This window comes from Protomyctophum parallelum (genome assembly GCF_964188405.1).
Source record: "Protomyctophum parallelum genome assembly, chromosome: 8".
NCBI lineage: Eukaryota > Metazoa > Chordata > Actinopteri > Myctophiformes > Myctophidae > Protomyctophum > Protomyctophum parallelum.
The window spans coordinates 15,682,721-15,704,249 of NC_139703.1; the positions used below are offsets into that span (position 1 = coordinate 15,682,721).

General features: G+C 41.7%; 1 protein-coding gene across 2 annotated transcripts in view; it reads right to left on the minus strand.

Moving 5' to 3' along the window:
• Nucleotides 1-21,529, minus strand: part of LOC310863092 (receptor-type tyrosine-protein phosphatase gamma-like) — a 116,814-nt gene that overhangs the window by 35,132 nt on the left and 60,153 nt on the right. For both annotated transcript variants that reach the window (XR_014569636.1, XM_083771216.1), the window contains exons 4-8: nt 21,295-21,443; nt 8,972-9,067; nt 5,779-5,845; nt 3,177-3,334; nt 1,042-1,234 (exon numbers count right to left, since the gene is read on the minus strand). Coding sequence is in view for 1 of the 2 variants with exons in the window: in XM_083771216.1 (XP_083627342.1) it covers nt 1,042-1,234; nt 3,177-3,334; nt 5,779-5,845; nt 8,972-9,067; nt 21,295-21,443 (663 nt within the window). In the remaining variant the exon portion in view is untranslated. The remainder of the gene's footprint in view (nt 1-1,041; nt 1,235-3,176; nt 3,335-5,778; nt 5,846-8,971; nt 9,068-21,294; nt 21,444-21,529) is intronic.

Consider the following 21,529-nt stretch of genomic DNA (forward strand, 5'->3'; position numbering starts at 1 on the left):
GATCTGTACTCCTATCAAAATGATGGTTATGCTTTCCTAATGGCCAATGATTTCTCAGAACATTACAAATGGCTGCACTGGCTGAAACAATAGAATACATTGTTAAGCCGCACCTCTCTCACCATCAACGGTCTTCATTTACTGTGTTACAATGAATAATTACGCAGCACAACCATTAAAATGATTGCGTGCTATACTGCAGATGTCTCCCCTGAATATGAGACGGACCCTTTCTACTCCTACTACCTCACATAAAAAATGATTCATATAAATTTAAGAGAAAAAGCAGTGTGTAGTGTGTGTGTGTGTGTGTGTGTGTGTGTGCGCTCACACATGCACGTGCACACGTACGTGTGCCATGTGTAAGTGAGAGACAGAGAGAGAGAGAGAGAGAGAGAGAGAGAGAGAGAGGGTGGGAGAACAGAAGCGTAGAAAAATAGGCGGACATTGGTCTATACAGTATACATGCCTACCGACATAATGCCACAAAAGCAATTTCACAACTTAATTTGTACGGGTCTATTTTAGCTGTGCTGTATATTAACGATGATTGCTGATCTGGCCCGTTAGAGCGCTCTAACTTCATCACGAGCATTCCAAATCAATTCTCCCTGCCAGACATCAACGAGCCCATGTTTTAAAGCAGAAGCAGATTTTTCTCGGCACAGTCTCCGGGGCTCCTGCAGAGCCCTGGCAAAGCAGGCAGTGGGCACTGCAACATGCACTCATGGAGCGGGAATACCAAACCAGGGCCAAAATGGCATTTGATCAAGATAACAAGTGAAAGTATGTTGCGTTCAAATACCACTTAATCCGTGTATACTTCATTAACCGGGATCCCCCAGGGCTGAATATTATGTCCACTCCATTTTCCCTCTATACTAAAAGTATTTGGTGAAAATAGCCGATGTCACCATGTGATGCGTTGTAAGCTTGTAGATCTGATTTGCGCAGAATCTTCACCTCAGAGTATAGGGACGCTAGGATTCATGTGGTTAATACATGACCCGGTGATAATATGCTACACAACTGAGCTCTTACCTCTAGATGCTTCTGTGCCATGGGGACTCCTCAGAAAGTCAGTCACATCTTTCTGCCAGGCGTCATTCACGGCAGACTTAAAGACGACCCTGGTGCCCAGGTCCTGTACGGGTCGGTAGTTGTTTCTCAGGTATTCCACAGATTTGACGTGGTCCTGCTGCTCCGTGGTGAAGATGGAATAGAACGCTTCCAGCTAGAAACAAGGGGTAAAACAACAAAGGAATGCTCCTCAGTGTTTTGTTTGTTATTTTACGGCAAACTTTTACTTGAAACTTGGTTATCGCAACCTTCTGAATACAGAGTTTACAATAGTTGCAAAGCTTATACAGGTAAAGTATACTGGTCCATGAGTTGTGTTCGAAGCATTCATAGAGTGTTGTCATACTAATGCTGTTTCAACTGCACAGCGAAAATAGCCTGGCATGGCTAGACTAATATCACTGCGTAGACATGAGTCTGGAACTTCGGCGTGAAAGATTTATTTCCAAGGGGCGGTTACAGATTCCAACACCACAGCAAAAACAGTCTCACTTTGAATAGTGCGCTCTGATTTGTCACCAGCAACTCTGAGGTGAGCGAAATGTAATTCAAACTGAGGAGTGCCAGACCAGGGATTTATTTTTCCTGTGGCAGATTCCAGGCTACAGCAAAAACAAATGCATAGATATTATTTTATTAGATGTGTCTGTCTGTTCATTATACTTTAGCCACTTGTAAGCCCTATTTCATACTTTGTTGTGCGAGTGTGATGAATGAGTGATGAGTGATGTATGGCAGAAATAGGTACAAGCTCACAATGCATCACATCATATGTTGAGCTTGAAGATCTGACCTCACTGTTTTAAATACAGTATATATATTTTTTAATGATTGCCTGTTAAATTATGACAAGGCCAAATAGCCATTCAGATTGAAAGTACATCTGCTTGCCTTGCAAGTAGCAGCACAGAGCAGACCTTCCTGTCCATTGTACAGGCACCAGCCTTAAACAGTGTTCTTGGGTGCCAGCAAGGGTGTAACTTTTCAATAGGGCAAATCTGCGGCTATCGATTGCTTTGACTGATCTCCTGCAGAGCGGTGTAATGACTGTACATTACAGATGGCCTGGAATCAATGTGTCCTACGGGTGCTTGGAGAAATGAATTACAGGTTCATAAAAGTCTATCTGTGCACGTCACAAACATTGTAGTAGTGGTCAATAATATCCTTGTGGCAGAAGCCAATTCAGAGCAAAGGATTTGTCTCCCGCAAGCTTATGGAAATTGCACTGAGCTCCACAAATGTCTTTAGCGCACAGCACTCCAGAGGAGCGCTGGATGCGTAACCCAAGCCTTGTATGTCTAACAGATGCACGAAGGACTGTGTTTGGGATCAGCAGAAGCACAGTGCATGATTTGGCATACATTATCTCCCAACAGCATGATCCCCCAACCAGCTGGGAGGAAATTGCGTACAGTGAATAGGTGAGTGGTGCTGGAAAAGCTAATTTACAGCGCATTAGGACAGTAAACCGTTGAGGGAACAATTCACCCCAAAATAAATCGTTGCAACAATTTTGGACAATCAAAGCAATCAGTATCTCTCAACGGCAAACTCATTCACTAATCGCATAAACTGCCTTTGTGGACAAAAGCAGTTACATTTTAAAAGCTTACAGTTACTGTCACTGAATGAGCAATACCATGATACATGTATCAGAGCAATCACACGCCCACCATCATTCAAAACGCCAGTAATTGGCTACAGCTACACCGTCCGGCTTAATCATCCACTATATAGGCAGTTAAGGTTTGATATGCAGAGAGAGGCGTGAGGGCGGTGAGGAGACAGGAAGAGGCGAGGCAGATGTTGGGGAAAATAGCCTATGCATAGACAAAGCGATTTGTTGGCTTTGTGCAAATGGGCACCGATTGTGTGTGTTGTGTGTATGCATGCATGTGTGTTTAGAGGCCTTAGCTTGTGTGTGTGTGTGTGTGTGTGTGTGTGTGTGTGTGTGCGTGTGCGTGTGCGTGTGCGTGTGCATGTGCATGTGCATGTGCATGTGCATGTGCATGTGCATGTGCATGTGCATGTGCATGTGCATGTGCATGTGCATGTGCATGTGCATGTGCATGTGCAACTGTAAACATATATACCTGTGAGTATGACAGATATAGCGGCCTGGAGAAGATGATCCACTCCACTACCTTGCTGCAGGGGGGGGTTGTGAGAGAGCCGGTGTATCTGTAATATGTGTCCAGCGACGACGGGAGCAAATCCCTCAGGATGAATGACCTGAGGAAGGTCTCCTTCTCTGCACAGGGCAAACAACAGGGGAGCAAACAAGAGTAAACGACTGTCTCTTCCGACAGCCAACACAGTCAGGCAGACCTTGTCACTTGCTGATTTAAAGAATCGTTCAAACTCCTGCGAACCTTGAGTTATACTTTACGGGGTACTTCCAATCGGCTCAATCAAGTGACATTTATAGCACTACCCTAAAAGCTTTATTGGAGGAATGATACTGGTCTGGCAGCATCTTAAAGTCTACCCCGCTGGCATCTGTTTGGCGACATCAGGGTGCTAAACTCAGGTTGAGAGAGGAGAAGAAAGTCGAGACAGATATTAATTATTGCTTTGACAGGTAATCCATGATTTGACGGTACTGTGGCTTAGAGTTCTGATTTGTGGTCAGAGAGAAATCCAAATAAATTATCCAAGGATCTGGTTTGTTGTCTGTGAATCGGACTATGAAAGACAACGTAAAACTAAATAATAACAAGGAGACATCAATTTGCGATTTCGGGCCAGATCATGTTTATCTTCCGTGGAAAGTGCTGAACTCAGAGTAAGCCCAGCAGAAATCCTAAGCCATCAATCACATGCCCATGTCTTAAAAACAGTGGTATAAAGTAGCCTGATTATCAGACTGTAGCTTTCTTGAAGCTTCACTCTGACATTGTCTCCTGTCTGACTTCTGAGTGATTTCAAGGGGTAGGGTATTAGAATTTCCCTCAACCAATGGTAGCCATTGTTGTTGTTTTTCCCTCCTTCCTCTGTCCTTTGATGTGTGATGACGCTGAAACGGGCCTCGGCGCTGATCTAAAGTTGTTGACAGTGCGCCCCACTGTGTCCTCACACAACACTGTGCTGTGCTGGTTTTGGGGTGTGGTGTACATTTGACAGGCGAGCGAGGAGACCAAAGCTGCTTCACGTGCCTCATTCGTGCCCTCTGTGCCCGTTTCAGTATTCACCGCCTCTCTTCTCCTCCCTCTTCAGACAGTGTACGTGCCCTATCGCTCATCGGCCGCCGACATGGTGACGGATGGATGGCTGCGCTTAACGAGCTCGCGGAAAACCCACCACCCTAACAGAGGCGGAGGCAGGCCACGTTAAGCAAGCCAGCAGGAAGAGGCTTCCATCACCCAAAAAACAACCGCACCCACACCAAAGCTCCCTTTCAGCAGCAGATAGACGCCGTTTTCAGCACGAACACCCCACCCCCACTCCAACGCTGAATGCAAAAAAAGGGAACCGTGTTGCCGCTCTACATAGCGGCAGCACCAGGTCAGCCTCCATTAAGCCGTCCCCCATTTGATCTTCGAGATCAGGGAGTAAAATGCTAAATGGGAGAGCGCCTCAATGAAACAGAGTGCTTGGTTTGTGAGATTTACCAGCCCAAGTAACGAGCAATCAGTTTATGGCCATATGCTTTTGGTTTATTCTCCTCCATTAACACATCCCCATCTATGTCATTGGTGGGTTATAAAACAAGTCACACGTGTCCGTGTAAACAGAGCTGCCATGTGCTCGGCCACAATAGGGAGGGCGGGTGGTTTGGGAAGGGAAGGGGTATATAGAGAAATGCTGAAAACGATCTGCATAACGTCTAGCGGGGACAAGGCGTAATAATTCATGCTTGCAGTGACACCAGACCATGCAGTGGCATCTGATGTGAGACAATACCTCATAAGGTAATAGTTTAACTGCCAGCAGTCTGACAGCTGTGGCCTATGGGAGTACGTGGAACTATGAGTGTCTGTGGGTTTGAAATGTGTTGACTAAATGAGGCTCATCTATAGCCCTATGTAGTCTATAGCCCTATGGAGGGAGTGGTACTATCTTGCATATTTTTGCTTCCTTATGAAGTGAAACTCTGTTTGCAGCATTGTCTTTGTACTTTTGGGATTAAACATGAAAGCCAAGGTTAAGTGTTTTAAAAGAGTTATGGAAATTCAAATTACCAGATGAGGGTTCCATTCCATTATTGTTTCCCAAACCGGCACACTGTAACCTCAAATTAACCTCATCCGAATACATACATACGCCAACATGTTTAGTGATTTCCATTTGGAGAATTGATTTGATTAGTAGTACAATAAAAATAGTATAACGATTCCATAAAGACTCTCACATATGACCAAGAAAACTGCAGCCAACAATGGACACATTCGAGAGAAGGGAAAAACATCAGACACTCTGAGCTAAAAAACAAATCCCTACAAATAGATATTCTGGTGGTTCTTAAGTTGCTATTTATCACAATGAAAACTCTTTCTTCAAGGTTTCCACGGAAAAACAACAACAAGAGTTTTTAAATCCCAGTATATATTTGCATATTAATCATTATATGATTATGATGATTATATTAAATTAAAATCTTAGTGTTTAGCCAATTATGTGCGGGCCCACTTGCAATACCCTTGCACAGGTTGAGAACCACTGTTCTAGTACATTGTTTATTCTGCTGTCACGTACCATGGTGCACCACTCTTTTCAATCCCTGGATGATGGGTTCCACAGCTGGATTGTCTTTCTGTCCCAACTGCAGCAAACGGAAATAACAAAAAACCTTATGTGTCACCAAAGATTACACAATGCAGGGGGGAAAAAATATAATAAATATTGCCAAATAAATAGCCATGATCACAAATAAAACATGTTTTTTTTCTTTTTGCACTTACAGTATAAAGTGACAAATCGGAATAATCATCACGACCATTACTGACACCTGTGCTGTGACTGTTGATTAGCCCATTAAGACAGAGGCCGATTCTACAAAATGTCAGTGTCAGTTTTCTGTGTCTATGTCAAGGACCCCCAAAATGATATGTACTTGGCTGCCGATTCCCATCTCAAAATATTTAACCCCAGAAGCAAGGATTTTAGTTGAAATGTTGGCTTTAAATATACATATATTCAAAGATTTGCCCAAATGTTCAAGATTTAAAAAACATAGCAGCTCTACAAGCTCATGAGCTTGTATATCTGCTATTTTTTTAACTCGAGAGCGTAAAATGAAACAAAAAAAATTGTTTAATTTTACACTCTCCAGAGTTAAATTATTGTTAAATAGCCTATCTACATTACTTAATTTACACAAGTCTAGAATAATTGTTATTTTGGGCGTGGCTCAAATGCCCAATAAATAATGGACCTTGATATGAAAAGGGTTGAAAACCACTGTGTTAGAATGACTGGCAGTTGTTGCATTTACCTTCACAGCCTCACACAAATATTCCCAATGTCCTACTTAGAGACAAGACTGGACAAAACGGTGTTGGGACGCAGGGACTGATCCTCTTTTGCTCAACATTAATTTAGGTCAGACAGACGAGAATAATTGTGTGGGAGCGAATGCTGAATGTGGATAATATGAGCAACTTAGAGGCCATTAACAGGCCCTCTGGGAGCACAAAAACAACCTCTCCTCATTGATTAGATTTGGTAAATCTGTGCCAATGTGTGAGCGTGTGTGTGCCCATTTAAAAACACCCTCGCACTGTAAACTGCAATTCAGCGAATTGCGCACGGTGGTGCTAATTGCAGTAAGCGATAGGGCTGTCAGGACCCAGCGGAGGCATTTAGGTCCTCATACACACATGGTCCGTCACTGTCTGAATGAAGCCCTACATTAGGAACACCTGTGTCCTCATTCCAGCGTTCCTCTGTTTGAGAAATGACCCATGCCTATATACTGATAAAGCTGAATATTACCATACAATGCTGCCTACCTGTTATCGTTTGCAGAGGTGTTGGTAATAGAAACAGGAAGTATAGCGGAGAGCGTGAACCTGCAGTATAGTAATTATTCCTGGTTCATGCTGGGGAATAGCTCACAAAAGGAACGTCTGGTGAAACTGGGACAATTCATGAGTGGTCATCAATTTTCATGGGGTTGGGGGAGGGGGGGGTTAAATGGCTTGTTTTAGTTCAAAAAAAGTTTCATTTTTTAATGCTTCTAGGGTCAAAAGACATACAGAGCCGAGAACCGTTTCAAGAAACAAAATCCATCATGATCACAATGTCATATTACAGGGTGCAACAGCACCCCCTATTGGTACTCACCGGGACACCGTCACATAGTCATAGGTAGGACATAGGTTGGGACATAGGGACAAAGCTGTTCTTTGGAGTGGTTGCACCACTCAAAAATATGAATGTACAGTAAACACAGTGACAATCGACAACCATAAAAAACATTACGCCGCTGCACTACGGAAGCATTTTCCACACCAGTGAGGACACAGACGGGGACCCACAACAATGAGGACATAGATGGCGAACTCTTTGGGGACAGCGGTGACGAGAAATTAGGTTTATGGGGGATAGCAGTTGAGGAAGCGTCCGCTCTCTGATTGGGTTTCTCCTCTGCCGTAATGGCTCCCAGAGGACACCAGGGCCAACGGAGCAGAGCCTGCAGCTATACTGCTTTCACTGCCGTAATACACAAGCACTGGTGGAAAGTAACTGGGTACATTTACTCTGCAGCTACTGCTTTCACTGCTGTAACACTGTGGGCTGTAACTATGGGCTCATACAGGGGTGGGAAACTTTGACGATGGAGAAGGCCACTATATTTCCACACTCACTCCAGAAGGCCACATTGCATAATGTCGTAGCAAAAATAGCCGATCTACAAGCTCAGAACTAGATAAGCAATCTTTGATATATTTGAATTGAAATCCTGAAAAGTTTAATTACAAATGCATTTAGTTATAGTTGTGTTAACTTTATGAACTAAATACTAATACATTAACATTGGATATCAAAAAACACAATAACATTTTAAAATTAGGCATTAAGGTACATACTTATTATTGATATCAATAATGATTTTGCCCTAGTGGGACTGATTGAGGGTACTAGCTACTGGGACGTTAGTCGGGACTTGATCACCCCGGCTGGGTCGCCTGAGTGAGGGGTATGATGTTGGCCTCAGGATACATCACTGAGGATACGTCCCAGGTGCATCCATGCGATGTATTGTGAGCTTGTATGTCTGCTATTTCCTAAAGTACATTTTACAAATTTGAAAACTTGTGAAATGGCCAAATGGGACATTATACTTTCTACTTTTAAGTACATTTTGCTACCAACACTTTTGTACTTTTTTTTACTCTGGACTTTTACATTTCTACATTGCAGCATTGAAACTTTTTCTTGTGAGTACCTTTTCAACCACCGGTCAATCATGGAGGTGTAGGCAAACGGTGTGTGTGTGTGTGTGTGTGTGTGTGTGTGTGCGTGCGTGGACAGGTACGTGCGCGAGACCAGGAACAGAGCAGGCGTGCGGCTCAAGAGAACAATCAATCACGCCGGTGCACACTTGAATGACTGCTAGCCTCTTTGCCTTCAGGCAGTGATGTACAGTAAGTGAATTTACTCAAGTACTGTACTTGAGTACAATTACTAGGTACTTCCATTTCTTGATACTTTTTACTTCTACTCCACCACAAAGTATTGTGGGTAATGCCACTTTCACTTGAGTCCAAAATCTTCTTCCACCAGCACTGCCTTCAGGCCTGGTCACATGCCTGTCAGACTGTACCTGTACCTCACATGCCTGTCAGACTGTACCTGTACCTCACATGACTGTCAGACTGTACCTGTACCTCACATGCCTGGCTGTCAGACTGTACCTGTACCTCACATGCCTGTCAGACTGTACCTCGAAGAAGACTGCTAACGCAGCGATGATGCGTCTTTCCTTGATGGCAGCGGTGAGGCTGTCGAAGTCGTCCGAGTTGTACAGGTAGATCTGCATCTGTGAGGAGGAACAAAGAAAAGAAAAGGCCTCAGCCACGACAGCCAGAGACTTTGGGAGAACTGCAGCAGCTCTCCCGTTATCCATCACTTAGACAAGCTGCCGCGGGATTTGATGAAAAGCTATTTCAAGGGCCACAAAAAAAGGGGGTTTATTTATCATCATACACATAAATCGGCCATGATCTCTGTAAAGGACCTTTCTTGTTCTACCTCTACACTTTAAGATCAATCTAAGTTATCTGAATATGATATTCCTGCATACTACTATCCTTACTGTGATGATCATGTGGAGAGAGGGGAATTAATGTGGGATTACGGTCGTTTCATGTAGTGTGATCTAACAGCAGGACCTGACTCTAATCGCAGCTACCAATTGCCTCTAATCAGTCACAACACACTCTCTGAATTTACAACATCATTTGGGATACGCATAAGGAAGAGTCCTGCATATGGCTGTTCAGGATTTATACTTAGGTAATTTCATTCACTTATGACAGAAATAGACTCAGTTGGCCATTGGTCTGCAAGCCATGTTTGAGTAAATTAGGCCTAATGTCACTATTTATAACCTAAATTGCCTGACCTACACCTGACAACTAGACCCCAGCTGGATGCACTGTGGAAAAGAAATTAACTTAAATAACCAGGCAAAATGTAATACTTTATCCTTTTCCCCCCCTCCCACCAAATATTTTCACTGAAAATAGGCAGTCTACAAGATCTCCAAGCCTGTAGATGTGCCATTTTCACCAAATGTGTGCCCCAGAATAGGGAGGCTAAACGTTCATGAGGGTAATAACTAATCAGCTTTGTCCTGAGCTGTTTTAACTGTGGTCTTTAATGGCACCAATTCGTTGTCTGCCTGAGAACTCAGCAAGTCAAGGGCACTGGTCATCCATCACCATTCAAATGTTATTAACTACATTAGCCAATTAGTTCCACCCCCCCCTACCCAGACTTCATTTATTCACATAAATTGGCAACATGACCCGCTCCTGTGGAGAGCACACTTGGCAAACTCCATTATTCAATTATCAAATACTTTCAAGGCAATAAAAACAGCACCTACAACCGAAGACATAGCCATGAATAATCAGAATGGCTTCATTCTTCATTTAAGTATAATAAACTGTGGCCACTTCTATCGCCAGAAGATATTATAATCCATACAAGGAGTACATACCCTATACTGTACAGTGCTAGACATTTTAATGTCGAGATCCCTAGTTTGATATGCATTAGGTCAGAGACACACACAGGGGAAAGGGGAGAAACAGCCATAAACAACCTTGCTCAGGTCTAATTACTGTCGGCCCATATGAGAGTGTTTTGTGTTGGGCAGATTTGCATGCAATGTAACTTTTGGCTTTTGCACTAAAAGCATGTACTTTCACCCCAAGTCCAATATTCACAATCCACAGCACTGTATGCACACGCATGCCCCACTGGGGTGCGATTCATAATCCATGTATAATTAATCTAACCTCGTGACATTCTAATATATTATTGTAGTAGATCTCCCTGAGGCCTCCTGAGGGGGAAATCACTCTTTCATTTTTCATTGCGCTGTTTGAGAGAACAGGTGGTCCATCTATCGATTTCCCCACTTCGCTACAGAAAAGACCATCAAGATTAATGTCAAGCTCAGGAGCCACAGGCCAAGCAGTCCATAGGTGCCTTACATGAACAATGAACATGTGGTAGAGGTCTTGTCCATGTATTTTCTTGCCTGTGTACGCATACTATGCTTGCATGTTTCTTAGTGTTTTTTAGTGATGCACTAAACTCACTGCACTAATGCTTCATTCACACCAAAGGAGCTAGAAGCAGCTTCTTCCTCGCATGTTTCTTAGTGTATCTGTTGTGGTTATAAATAGGCAAGGCAAATGTATCTAATCTATATGCGGTCATTTCATACTCAAAGGCAATTCAAAATGCTTTACATAAGGCATAATAATACATAATTAATACAAAAAATAAAATAGAGACATTAAATGGAAACGATAAAGCGCAGAGTGTAGCTTTACTTTCCGTACTTGGTCATGTTGCCATACTATCCCTTTAATCTCTACTGTACATTGACTTTTGAACCAGAATATGCAGATTCACCAACTAAGGCTTTACTAAGGCGGATTGCACATGTTTTGCACCGCAGGTTCATGAGCTAAAAGTGCAATGCACGTATCTTCTCTTAAAGTCAAAATACACCTGGTGGAATAGAAGCCAGGCCAGTTCACAACACCAGGGGTCCCAAGCACCATGGGTCTGCAGTGATCCCCAAACATTCTCAGACCATGAGCACACATTACGCCAACGGATGAGCTCCATCATTTGCATTCTATGCTGACATCCACGAGAACAAACATCCAGCCCAGAAGGTGGCCTCAGCCAGTGCATGGATAATGCAGTGAAGCCAGACTGACAAGCTGCCGTTTGGAGGTATAACCCACAGATACGGAGAATTAACAACCTAAGGCAACCTTTATCTAGTTGTGAATAAACAGATGTTGACTTCACTGGGCTTATTCTGTCTTCCTTTGTGATTCTAAACACAGCAAAACTAGCACTATATATACTGCTATTTACAGTGTGTGTGTGTGTGTGTGTGTGTGTGTGTGTGTGTGTGTGTGTGTGTGTACGCGTAAACGCTCGCTGAAAAGCTTGGTTTAGCTCGGCCGATACTTTGGCTAATAAAAATTTGCAGACAAGCTCACAGTGCGTCACTTCAAAAACAAATAATTTTGGGGGTCCTTAACATGAAAAGGTTTGAGTACCACTGATATTGCAACACAAGTTTTTCAGAAAACTGTTGAAAATATACACAATATACTGTATACACCTAGCAGATGATCCCCAAGACCCCTGGTGTTGTTGGCAGGCCCGGGGGCCAGGTGTATTTAGGCCTCAGGAAATGTATGCAAATGAGATTGTAGTGCACAAAAGCTACTGAGCGAAGCTCTGCACTAACTGCAAGGGCAAATTGCATACTTCAACTTAAGGCTAATTCAACAAAGCTGATGGCAAATGAGAGAATCAGCTACACACGCTGTATAAAAGTGGCCCGGCAATTCAGTTCATACAACTACATAATGGAATGGATGGATACTTAAACGTTATCTTCAGATTATTTCAGCCTCAGAGAGTTGAGATAGAGACACTTAAGCAAAGAATTTTCTCCCTCGGTTGCCTTACTTGATGTTGCTGATGTCTAGGGCTTTCAGCAATAATAGCCACCATTGCATTGCTTGAGTAGCATAAGTAGATTTTTACCTCGCCTTTGAAAGATTTGAATTTGCGTAACATTAGTTTGAAGGCTTTGTAATGACTTTTACTCTGAAACGGAAGGCTGTGTGCTTCTGAACCAATAAGAGCATCGCATCCCTTCAGGGTATGGGACGTAGCTCTGCTACATCAGCGGCACATGGAGTCTGTTTGTTTACAAGACAGACAGTCAAAAAACCATGTATTGCTACTATGTGGCTTATTTCTAAACTATAATGTTTTCAGATTAAATGAGATTAAAAACGGAGTAGTTCTGTAATCAATCAGCTGTGTTTGGAGGAACATGCAGCTATGGGAATCAAACAGGTGAATGAAATCAAGCTTATTTTGTATTCATGTGGGCCTCAACATGTCATCACGACTCACATTTATGGTCAAATGAAGTAATTAAAATTGGCTTTTTATAGACTTTTGATATACAAATACACAAAAATGGAAATGGAAGTTTTGGCATAGTTTGTTAGGTATGCCCATATGATGTCCACGGGTATGCTCAACTGTGAAAAACATATTTTAAATTTCCCTACGTCTTTAAGTCACAAAGGATTGATAAATAGGACTAGGAGTAGACAATTTCCATTTGTATGGCTTACAACTGTGGGTGTTAGTATCCTCCCGGTGCAGGTTAATGAACAGCATTTATATAGTGCCTTTATCCAAAGCACTTTACAATATTCACACATTCACACACCAACCTGCCCATCGGGAGAAGCTTGGGGTTTAGCATCTTGCTCTAAGACACTTTGACATGAAGCGAGAAGGAGCCATGGTACGGCTCCCAGACCGGCACTCTAGTCTATGGCATGGCAAGCCATTAAGCAAACCTGGTCATTTACACAGTTTGCACACTGCATACACACCTTAAGTGGCTCAAACGCTTACTGTATCCAGGCCTAAATGTTTTCTGTAAAGTAGAATGTGTTTCAGGGATGAATGTGACTCATACTGTATGGAGTGGAGAGATAATTAGATAGCATAATGGAAAACAGCCTCTGTTTAGCAGAGACAAATAAGCCATGGAGATAAGCCTCCAAGGTCATGTTGCTTCAGCCCTCAGAGAACTAAACATATACTCACAAGAATCACAAGGAATATGATCAGGCGTTGGATTCATAACATCCGCACATAATTACAGTTACGTACAATGTGCCATTAAATTACGGTATATGAAGCCTAATGATCATTAGGGTATGATACTACATGAAATCATTAATTTGATTTTGATCCGTTGAGCCACATCATATAGTTTTTACACAGTTTGTGTTGACGGTCGCGATTGAAATAATCTGTTAATTATGTAGGCGATTCATTATTATACGTATATTAACATATATAGAATTTTTATACTCTTTATATTATAAATATTTTAAATTGTCCGACTTTGTTTCTTCTCTATTCTTATGACTACACTTTGTAAATGCAAATCATAGGTCGTACAGTTTTCACTGGGTTGTTCTTCATTTACTAATAACATAACAGCTAAGCTATTGTTCACCAATGAGATGGGAGAAGGGCTTGGTGTCACCTGCAGAAAACAGCCATCCTGCACGCTGACAATGAGTCCTACTGTAGGTGCAGCGCATTGTAAATGGTAAATGGTGCATTTATATAGCGCCTTTATCCAAGGCACTTTACAGAGATTGTGCATTACATTCACCCATTCACACCCACATTTCACACACCGATGACGGAGAAAACCATGCAAGGCACCAACCTGCACATCGGGAGCAATTAGGGGTTCAGAGTCTTGCTCAAGGGCACTTCGACACCAACTCTGGTGGAGCCCGGGTTCGAACTGGGAACCTTGTGGTTCCCACCCGGCCACTCTACAGCCTTGTGAATGTGTAGTAATGTATATCTGCTTGTAGATCTACTTCAGTTGCCAATTTCAGACTGAATTAATTTGAACAGGTTGAATATTGTAAGACCCATTTTTTACTCCTATGGTCAAAGTCTCAAACAGATGCAAGTTAAGGGCATGTGCCTTTTGAACCGATTGATGTTTTCTGTTCACATTCGCCTGATTCTGGTTCTATTCAATAATTATGTAACTGGTATTAGAGAAACATTTGCATTACGTGCGAGTCACCATGACGATCACACTATGAATATTTATAGCTTCCATCGCAGGTGAGGAATTGGAAATTAATCTCACTTTCCAGCCATTATTTGATTAATGTAGATATCATATTCTATATTCTATGAGACAGGAAATGTGGGGAGAATTACATCTCCAACATGCCATAGAAGGCACAATGTTTTCATAGTATTCTACAAGTTTCTTTTGTGGCTGTGCATTAATATGAACATTTAACACCTAATTGAGATGCTGGAATGGGAATGTGGAAATAGCCTGGAATGGGTTTCAATAGGTTAATGTATTTTGTTTTGTACAGTAGTGAGAGATGGCAGCGAGGGATCGGAATGATTACAATTTACAATTTAGGCATTTATCTGACGCTCTTAATCCAAGAGCGATTTACATAAAGCAAGAAAAAAAGTATGGCAATATGTCATGCTTTGGTGATGATGGTGATGATACATTTGTATGGATTGGTGTCACATACCAACAATGAATGGCCCGCAGGCCACCAAAGGTGTCCGCAGACCACCAAAGGGTCAACGGACCCAGCGTTAAAATTAAGGAGCCCTGATTTATGGTAGGCCTACTATCTTTATGGTCTGGAATGTCATTATTTCTTTTGATTAAAGGGTAACTTGGTTCAACTAGGTGTCACGTGTGAATGTATCAATGTGTGAGTGGTATAAGCTGGCTGTATAAAATATGTTCAAAATAAGTCAAATTCGTCAAAACCATCTTCCACTGACACACATATTTTGTCTTTTTCAATTTCTGTAGACAAAGAGTGTGCTGTCTCTCCACTCATTCATTTCCATTTGGTTGTGTTTGTAGTCCCTCAGAGGGGAATGCTAATTTTGGCGTCAGGGGAGGTGGCCGCTAGATCCAGACCCTGGACCTTGGCTCTTGGCTTGTCAGCGGCGGGCAGCGGGCAGCGGGCCCATTTTATGCATTATCAACGCCATTCAAATAATATTAAAATGTATGTTGTATGTGTTGTCGGTTTATTTTCACACACACTTAAACAGTTTGACTGGTTTAAACGCGTAACCCGCATTTTAATCAACTACCCTACACTGCCGAGATTGTTGTATTACCTTTAGAGCATACGCTGAATTATTTGGGCTTTTAATCCGTGAAAATCCAGAAAAGGTTCCTCGGTTTGTTATGATCCGATCGCACAATCCACCATCTTGGTGCACCCGGAAGACGCACACAAGACCCGCCTCCATGAGGCGTTGTACCCCATTCATTTGCATTGGCCTCAATTTCCCAGAAGCCCTAGCAGCCCACAGCATGTGACGATTTCCAGTTTCGTCATCAAAACGAAACCATCTAGTCTCTATCTCCGCAGCAAAGACAGAGTTTATTTTTATTTATTACAATACGGCGGATTAAACACATAAAACAAAAGGCGGGTATGTCGTATATAGCAACGACAGTAACCTGGATTAAACCATTCCAGGCAGTAAAACTGTTTTAACTTAGCCTACAAACATAAAAAATAAATATCTCGAAATGTGCGTATGAACAGAGTTTCTCTGGAACTATGTCACTTTGTTCGTATTACTGTAGTGTGTATGCTGTTGCAGCTTGCAGTGTGGGAGGCCTTCTTTCTTCCATGAACGTGGCACTTCTTGTCTCTGAGCCAATATCCCAGGTCAAGGGATGTTTCCCTCACTTACTGCAACTCAATCACTGCCAAAAGTCAAGCCAATTCTATCCCGGCTCAATGTACTAAACAGGATGGCTGGTAAAGGAAGAGCGTTGTCTATCCTTCAGTTTCTCCTCTGTTCATCATTTCAATGAGACACTTCAAATGAGGTCTGACAATTCACAGGGCTTCCTCTCCAAGAAAATGTCAAAGCTATTTATTGAATACTCCAGAGTACAGAAGTCGCCAACACAACCCACAAACTAACAAATCACAGACATTACTACATAGATACTACATACTGACATTTTTTGAGGGGCGCTAGCCCTCCTATTCACAGCTGTGTGTGTCTGTGTGTCTTTAAATATTACTAGAGGCGGTCCTTACATCTAGCCCATCTACTGTATGTTGCATCGCGATCCAACCGATATGCCCATACATGGAGTCTGTTGACAGGAATACTGACAACTCACTTGCTTGCCCGTTTTTCCTCCCGGAATTTTCACCAGTGAGGGGGATAACTTTGTAATATGCTATTGGCTGTTTGTATTCTTTTTGGAAAAATATAAAAATATACTCCTGTGGAAAGGCTATATTATTTTACTTATATTGACCCTATAAAAAAAATAGTATTATTTAGTATATGTAAGGTTTTGCCCACTCAAATGGTACCTTGTCAGATAATCCCCACATATCCTACAACAACTTCTGTGAACAGACTTCACTGTAGTAGCTTTTCATAAATTATATTTGTACTTAGGCTGTCTGCTGTCATGAAAGTTTATAGTTAGAGAAATTCAGCTGTCTGCTGTCCAGCCTCTCCCACCCCTCACTGGGGAAAATTCTGGGAGGAAAACAGAAACGGGGTGAGTTGTCTTGTTATCGTTGACAGTCGAGTCAAGAAGTGCAGGGGGAAAAACTAAAATGGCTATGCAGAGACACAGACAGTAAAACAGATGAACCAAGGTAGGGCTCAGGCAAGTAAGAAACATAGGAAACTAGGAATATTTAACTTGTATTTTTACAATAGAAACCATGCCCAAATATGGAGTCATTACCGTATGTCATCATAGATATGTCATAGATGGCTGAGGTCACAGACTAGCCACGTGAAGCCATGACAATTTTTGACGCCAATGTTTTTAAGGCCACTGTGGCAGGATCTACCCCACAGATCAAGTAAGATAGAACAAAGAGTTTCATGTTAACTCCTAAACCTTTTCAGCTGAGACCCAAATCTAGTATCTCTCCGAGACCCAAATATACAAAAATACATCATGAATTAATGACTTATAAGCCCTATTTACAAGCTCACAACGCACCGCATTAATTGTGACCACGATGGAAACAAGCCCCCCAGGGATTTTTGGGTCGGAGACAGTTTTAAACTGTGTTAAGTATTCAATCACAGCTTGTAGATCCGTTATTTTCACAATTTCGTGACGGCTTATAACATCTAAGGCTTACTTATGTCACACAAAACACAAACTGTTAACATACATGCTCGCCTAACAATGCTAATTTTTGCAGGCAACCAGGCACAATCGCAATTTTGGTTATGGAACCGTTGCTCTGATCACACATTGGTGTCAATTGGGACACACAGGCCAAGTTTGAAGTCAATCGGTCGGACAATGTCCCAGGACAGACATACACAGGATTTGTGAATTAACAGAAAAGATATAGAAAGAAAGACAAGTGCTAATAATTAATGTGGAGCTGACTTAATGTGGCTAGTCTATGACATCAGTCATGTATTAAGTATCCATATATATGACTATATGACTCCATGACATGGTTTCAGCCAGATCCCACCACTGACTTCCATTCTAAATGTGATTTTAAAAAGTATAAAACATATGTGGAAAAAATGTGTGGAAGTAATTCCCAGGCCTGCTTCCATTGTGTACTAGAAATGTGGCGTTGATTAGCAGCATACATGCCAAACTTTGTTATGCTGAGACTGCTACAGACTTTAAGTCGGGAGATCAATGAGATGAAAGGTGTGAAAAAGATGAATGCAAGCTATCTACATGCCGCGCGTGAATCTATTTTGCGTCTGAGCTTAGACATCTTTCCGTGGTGGGAAATAATACAAGTACGGTACGATACAAGATAACTGTAACTTGTAACAAGGCAAATTAATATTGTTTATGCCGTTTGCCGTAATATGATTTGATTTGGGTGTGTTCTAAATAAAGTGTTTGTGTTGATTATTGTGTGAATTATTTGTATGTGTAAAGTTGAAACATTATTGCACTGTAAAAAGGTCTCTTTTCCCTTCAACTTTATCCTTTTTAGTATAATAGTATCAGTTTACTATAATTAGATTAATACACAATAATCAACACTAATACTTTATTTAAAATCAATCAAAGCAAACAATATTAGTTTGCCAAGCTGTCATTCTCTTGTATTATTTCTCACCAAGGAGTAACCTCGCGTCTCGGAGGACAGTCAAGACGGGCAGTGTCGGTAGGCCAATCAGAGGCCCGGCTGGGGCGTTACCATGTCTATGCTCAGACGCAAAATAGATTCACGCACATGCCACATAGACGGTCAGCTGATTGTTATGGTGACATTTGCGTAAAATAATTGTTACATAGAATTTATTTATTTATTTAAGTATTGCAATACTACGTAATCATTTGTGTAGGGTATTTGTTCAGTAATAGGCATCTCCCGGTCTCTCCAGCTCTTTATCAAACAGAAAATACATATTCACATAATTATTCACAATTTCCTCCAATCAGGAGAGAAGAATCATACAGGATGAAGTTAAATTGGAAGCGATGAAACAAAACAATCAGCAGACAAAATTGGAACTGGAACACTATAAATTTGAAGCTGATGAATGGTGATTTTCATTCTGATTTGCATGAAAATTGGTGACCCAGGAAATGTATTTTCTGTTTACTACTGAAAATAGTCCAGAGTGTATAGTTGGAACATCAGACTTCTGTTTCAGTGTACATATTTATGTTTAAAAACAGCATCCTTTTCCATGACAACTGAAAAGTTATCCAGATGTCAGTCTATACATCATCTTCTCTCTGAATTATATTGCAACCACTAGCTCAGGGGTGTCCACACTATTTTGACTTGAGGAGATAATTTCAAAATGACCAGCTCAACAAGATCTACCCACCGAAATAAATATGATCTCATTGCTGAAACTAGTTTAAAAAAGGTACCCGAGGGGGCTTTGGAATAGAAGCACTGGCATTTCAGTACATACGCACTTGGAATGGGAAATAGAGGGGGAGAAATGGAATTGTTTAATATTTGTGTGCAGCATTATCTAAAACAAATTATTGCATTGCTGGTTTGAGCTGACAGGCACTTTTTGATGTCAATCAAGTCACCTTAATTCAAGTGGCAGATTCAAGTGGCAGATGCCTTGTTGTTGCACTCGAGAGCTTCCTCCTTGCACACATTTTATACAAAGGGTGTTTCACCTTTACAGGAAGCAAAATAAATTAAATCTGCTAACCAAAATATATATTTTGTTTGCAAATTATGTGTTACAGAGGCTCTTCCTAAGGCCTCTTTTAGACGGCGACCATCTCCATATAACACGTCAAAGTCCCGTTGCGTTCTCATTTTTTTGGACCATTTACATGAGAACGCACACTTGAATGAACACGCTACAAAGTGCATGCATATATATGCCAGGTCGCTAGGTGGCGCGTGTCCTTGTGGGGTCCGTGTGACGCAGCGCTTATATAAACCATAGACATAAGTCACGCATGCGTAGAACTACTTCCGTTCTTCTTCTACACAGAAAGTAAACAAACGTCGCGTCCTCATCACACCTCCAGCAAACCGGACTATCCGACATGGTTGTTGTTGTTCGTTTCCCCTAGCAACTGACGCATGCCTATGACACCATGTAAAAACGTAGGACACGGGGCGAGCCGACCAGAGCTGACGTAAGCCATGATGTCACAAGTTTTGCGGATCCACCGTTTTGCCTGTTTATATGGAGACCATAGGAAACGGCGTTCTAAAAGATTTCCACTCTGGGAGGTGGTTTCACTTCGTTGCGTTTTCACCTCCTGTGAACACGGTTCTCGTCTAAATGACAGCAGCAAACGATACTTTATTTTGCCGTTTTTTATGAACACCATCCTCGTGTAAATAGCACCTAAGTCTATAGTCTAACATGTGGATCCAACACTGCCCCAGACTCTTCCTCACAATACTGTTAAGTCTGAGGCAGAGTCTGGTGGCTTGAAAACATTACACTTAATGAATACCTGCAAACGGGACTCGCACAACCAAACCTTTTTGGTGTGTGAATTCTATGTATTATTATTTATTGTAGGTTCCAAAGCCCGTGAAGCAGTAAGCTTGACTCCAAAAAATTATCCACGTCCACTGCACGTCCATTGTAGTTTAACGTTTTACTTGACAAAAAGTGTACAGAACAACAAACAACATGTGATTCTAAAATGGTCTAGTATGGTTTCTGAAGTGTCTTAATATTTTCCAACGTGGTTTAGTATTTCCAAAGTGGGTCAAAAAACTGTAGCTGCTCTGAGGCTTCCAGCTCTGAACTAACTAAAAACCTGCTGGACACAGCTGCTGATAATGCACACTGAATTAACTGGCTTGCTGGCTTCTGCTCCAATAGGCTGAATTCTTAATTGGCTCTATTAACTCAGTTAAGACTCAGGCTGCACAAAATGTGTAATCAAGAAATGTCCTTCAATATAGTACACACAATAAAATAACTCAAATACACTCATAGACATTTTCTGTTCTAAATATGGCTCTCACATTTATCATTCATTATTTATGATGAACTTTTGATCCAGCACCAAGCCTCGTAGAGCTGGGATGTTCGTGTATTCTAGGGCTTGGCGATATGATTTATCGCCCAGCCCTATTATTCCAATTATTTCAAACGTGTGCCTTTATGATTAATGAACAATTATTAAAAACAAATAGTGAAAATAGCTGGTGTAGAAGCTCACAACGTATTGTGATGTGACAGAAAAAAACTAACATTTAATTAAAATTGGCTAATGGGAGGGTGGACCGGCGGGCGGCCCTCTGACGTCACTCTGACAAGGCCATATCCATATAAGCAGTTCCATAGGCAACTACGTAAAATATAGAGTGTGTTGTCCTCCATCAACAAAAGATTGTTTATTTGTTTTTCAGTTAATTGCCCAGACCTAATGTCTTCTGTACTTTCTCTTACCTCTACAGGAAACCTCCTGCCGCTGATACTGTGCTCTGAGCCCACTGAGCCATTGCTCTGGCCCCAATGGAACTCCACCTTCTCCGCCTTAAAACGGCCAGGCAGGCCTGCACCTCTCACAAAGTAGTCATCCTTCAGCAGGATGGCAACTGGTGGGAAAAAAACAAAACAAGAAAGAATGGGTAATCATACCCATCAATCAATTAAGGCAACAAAGGGAATATAGAATGATGAA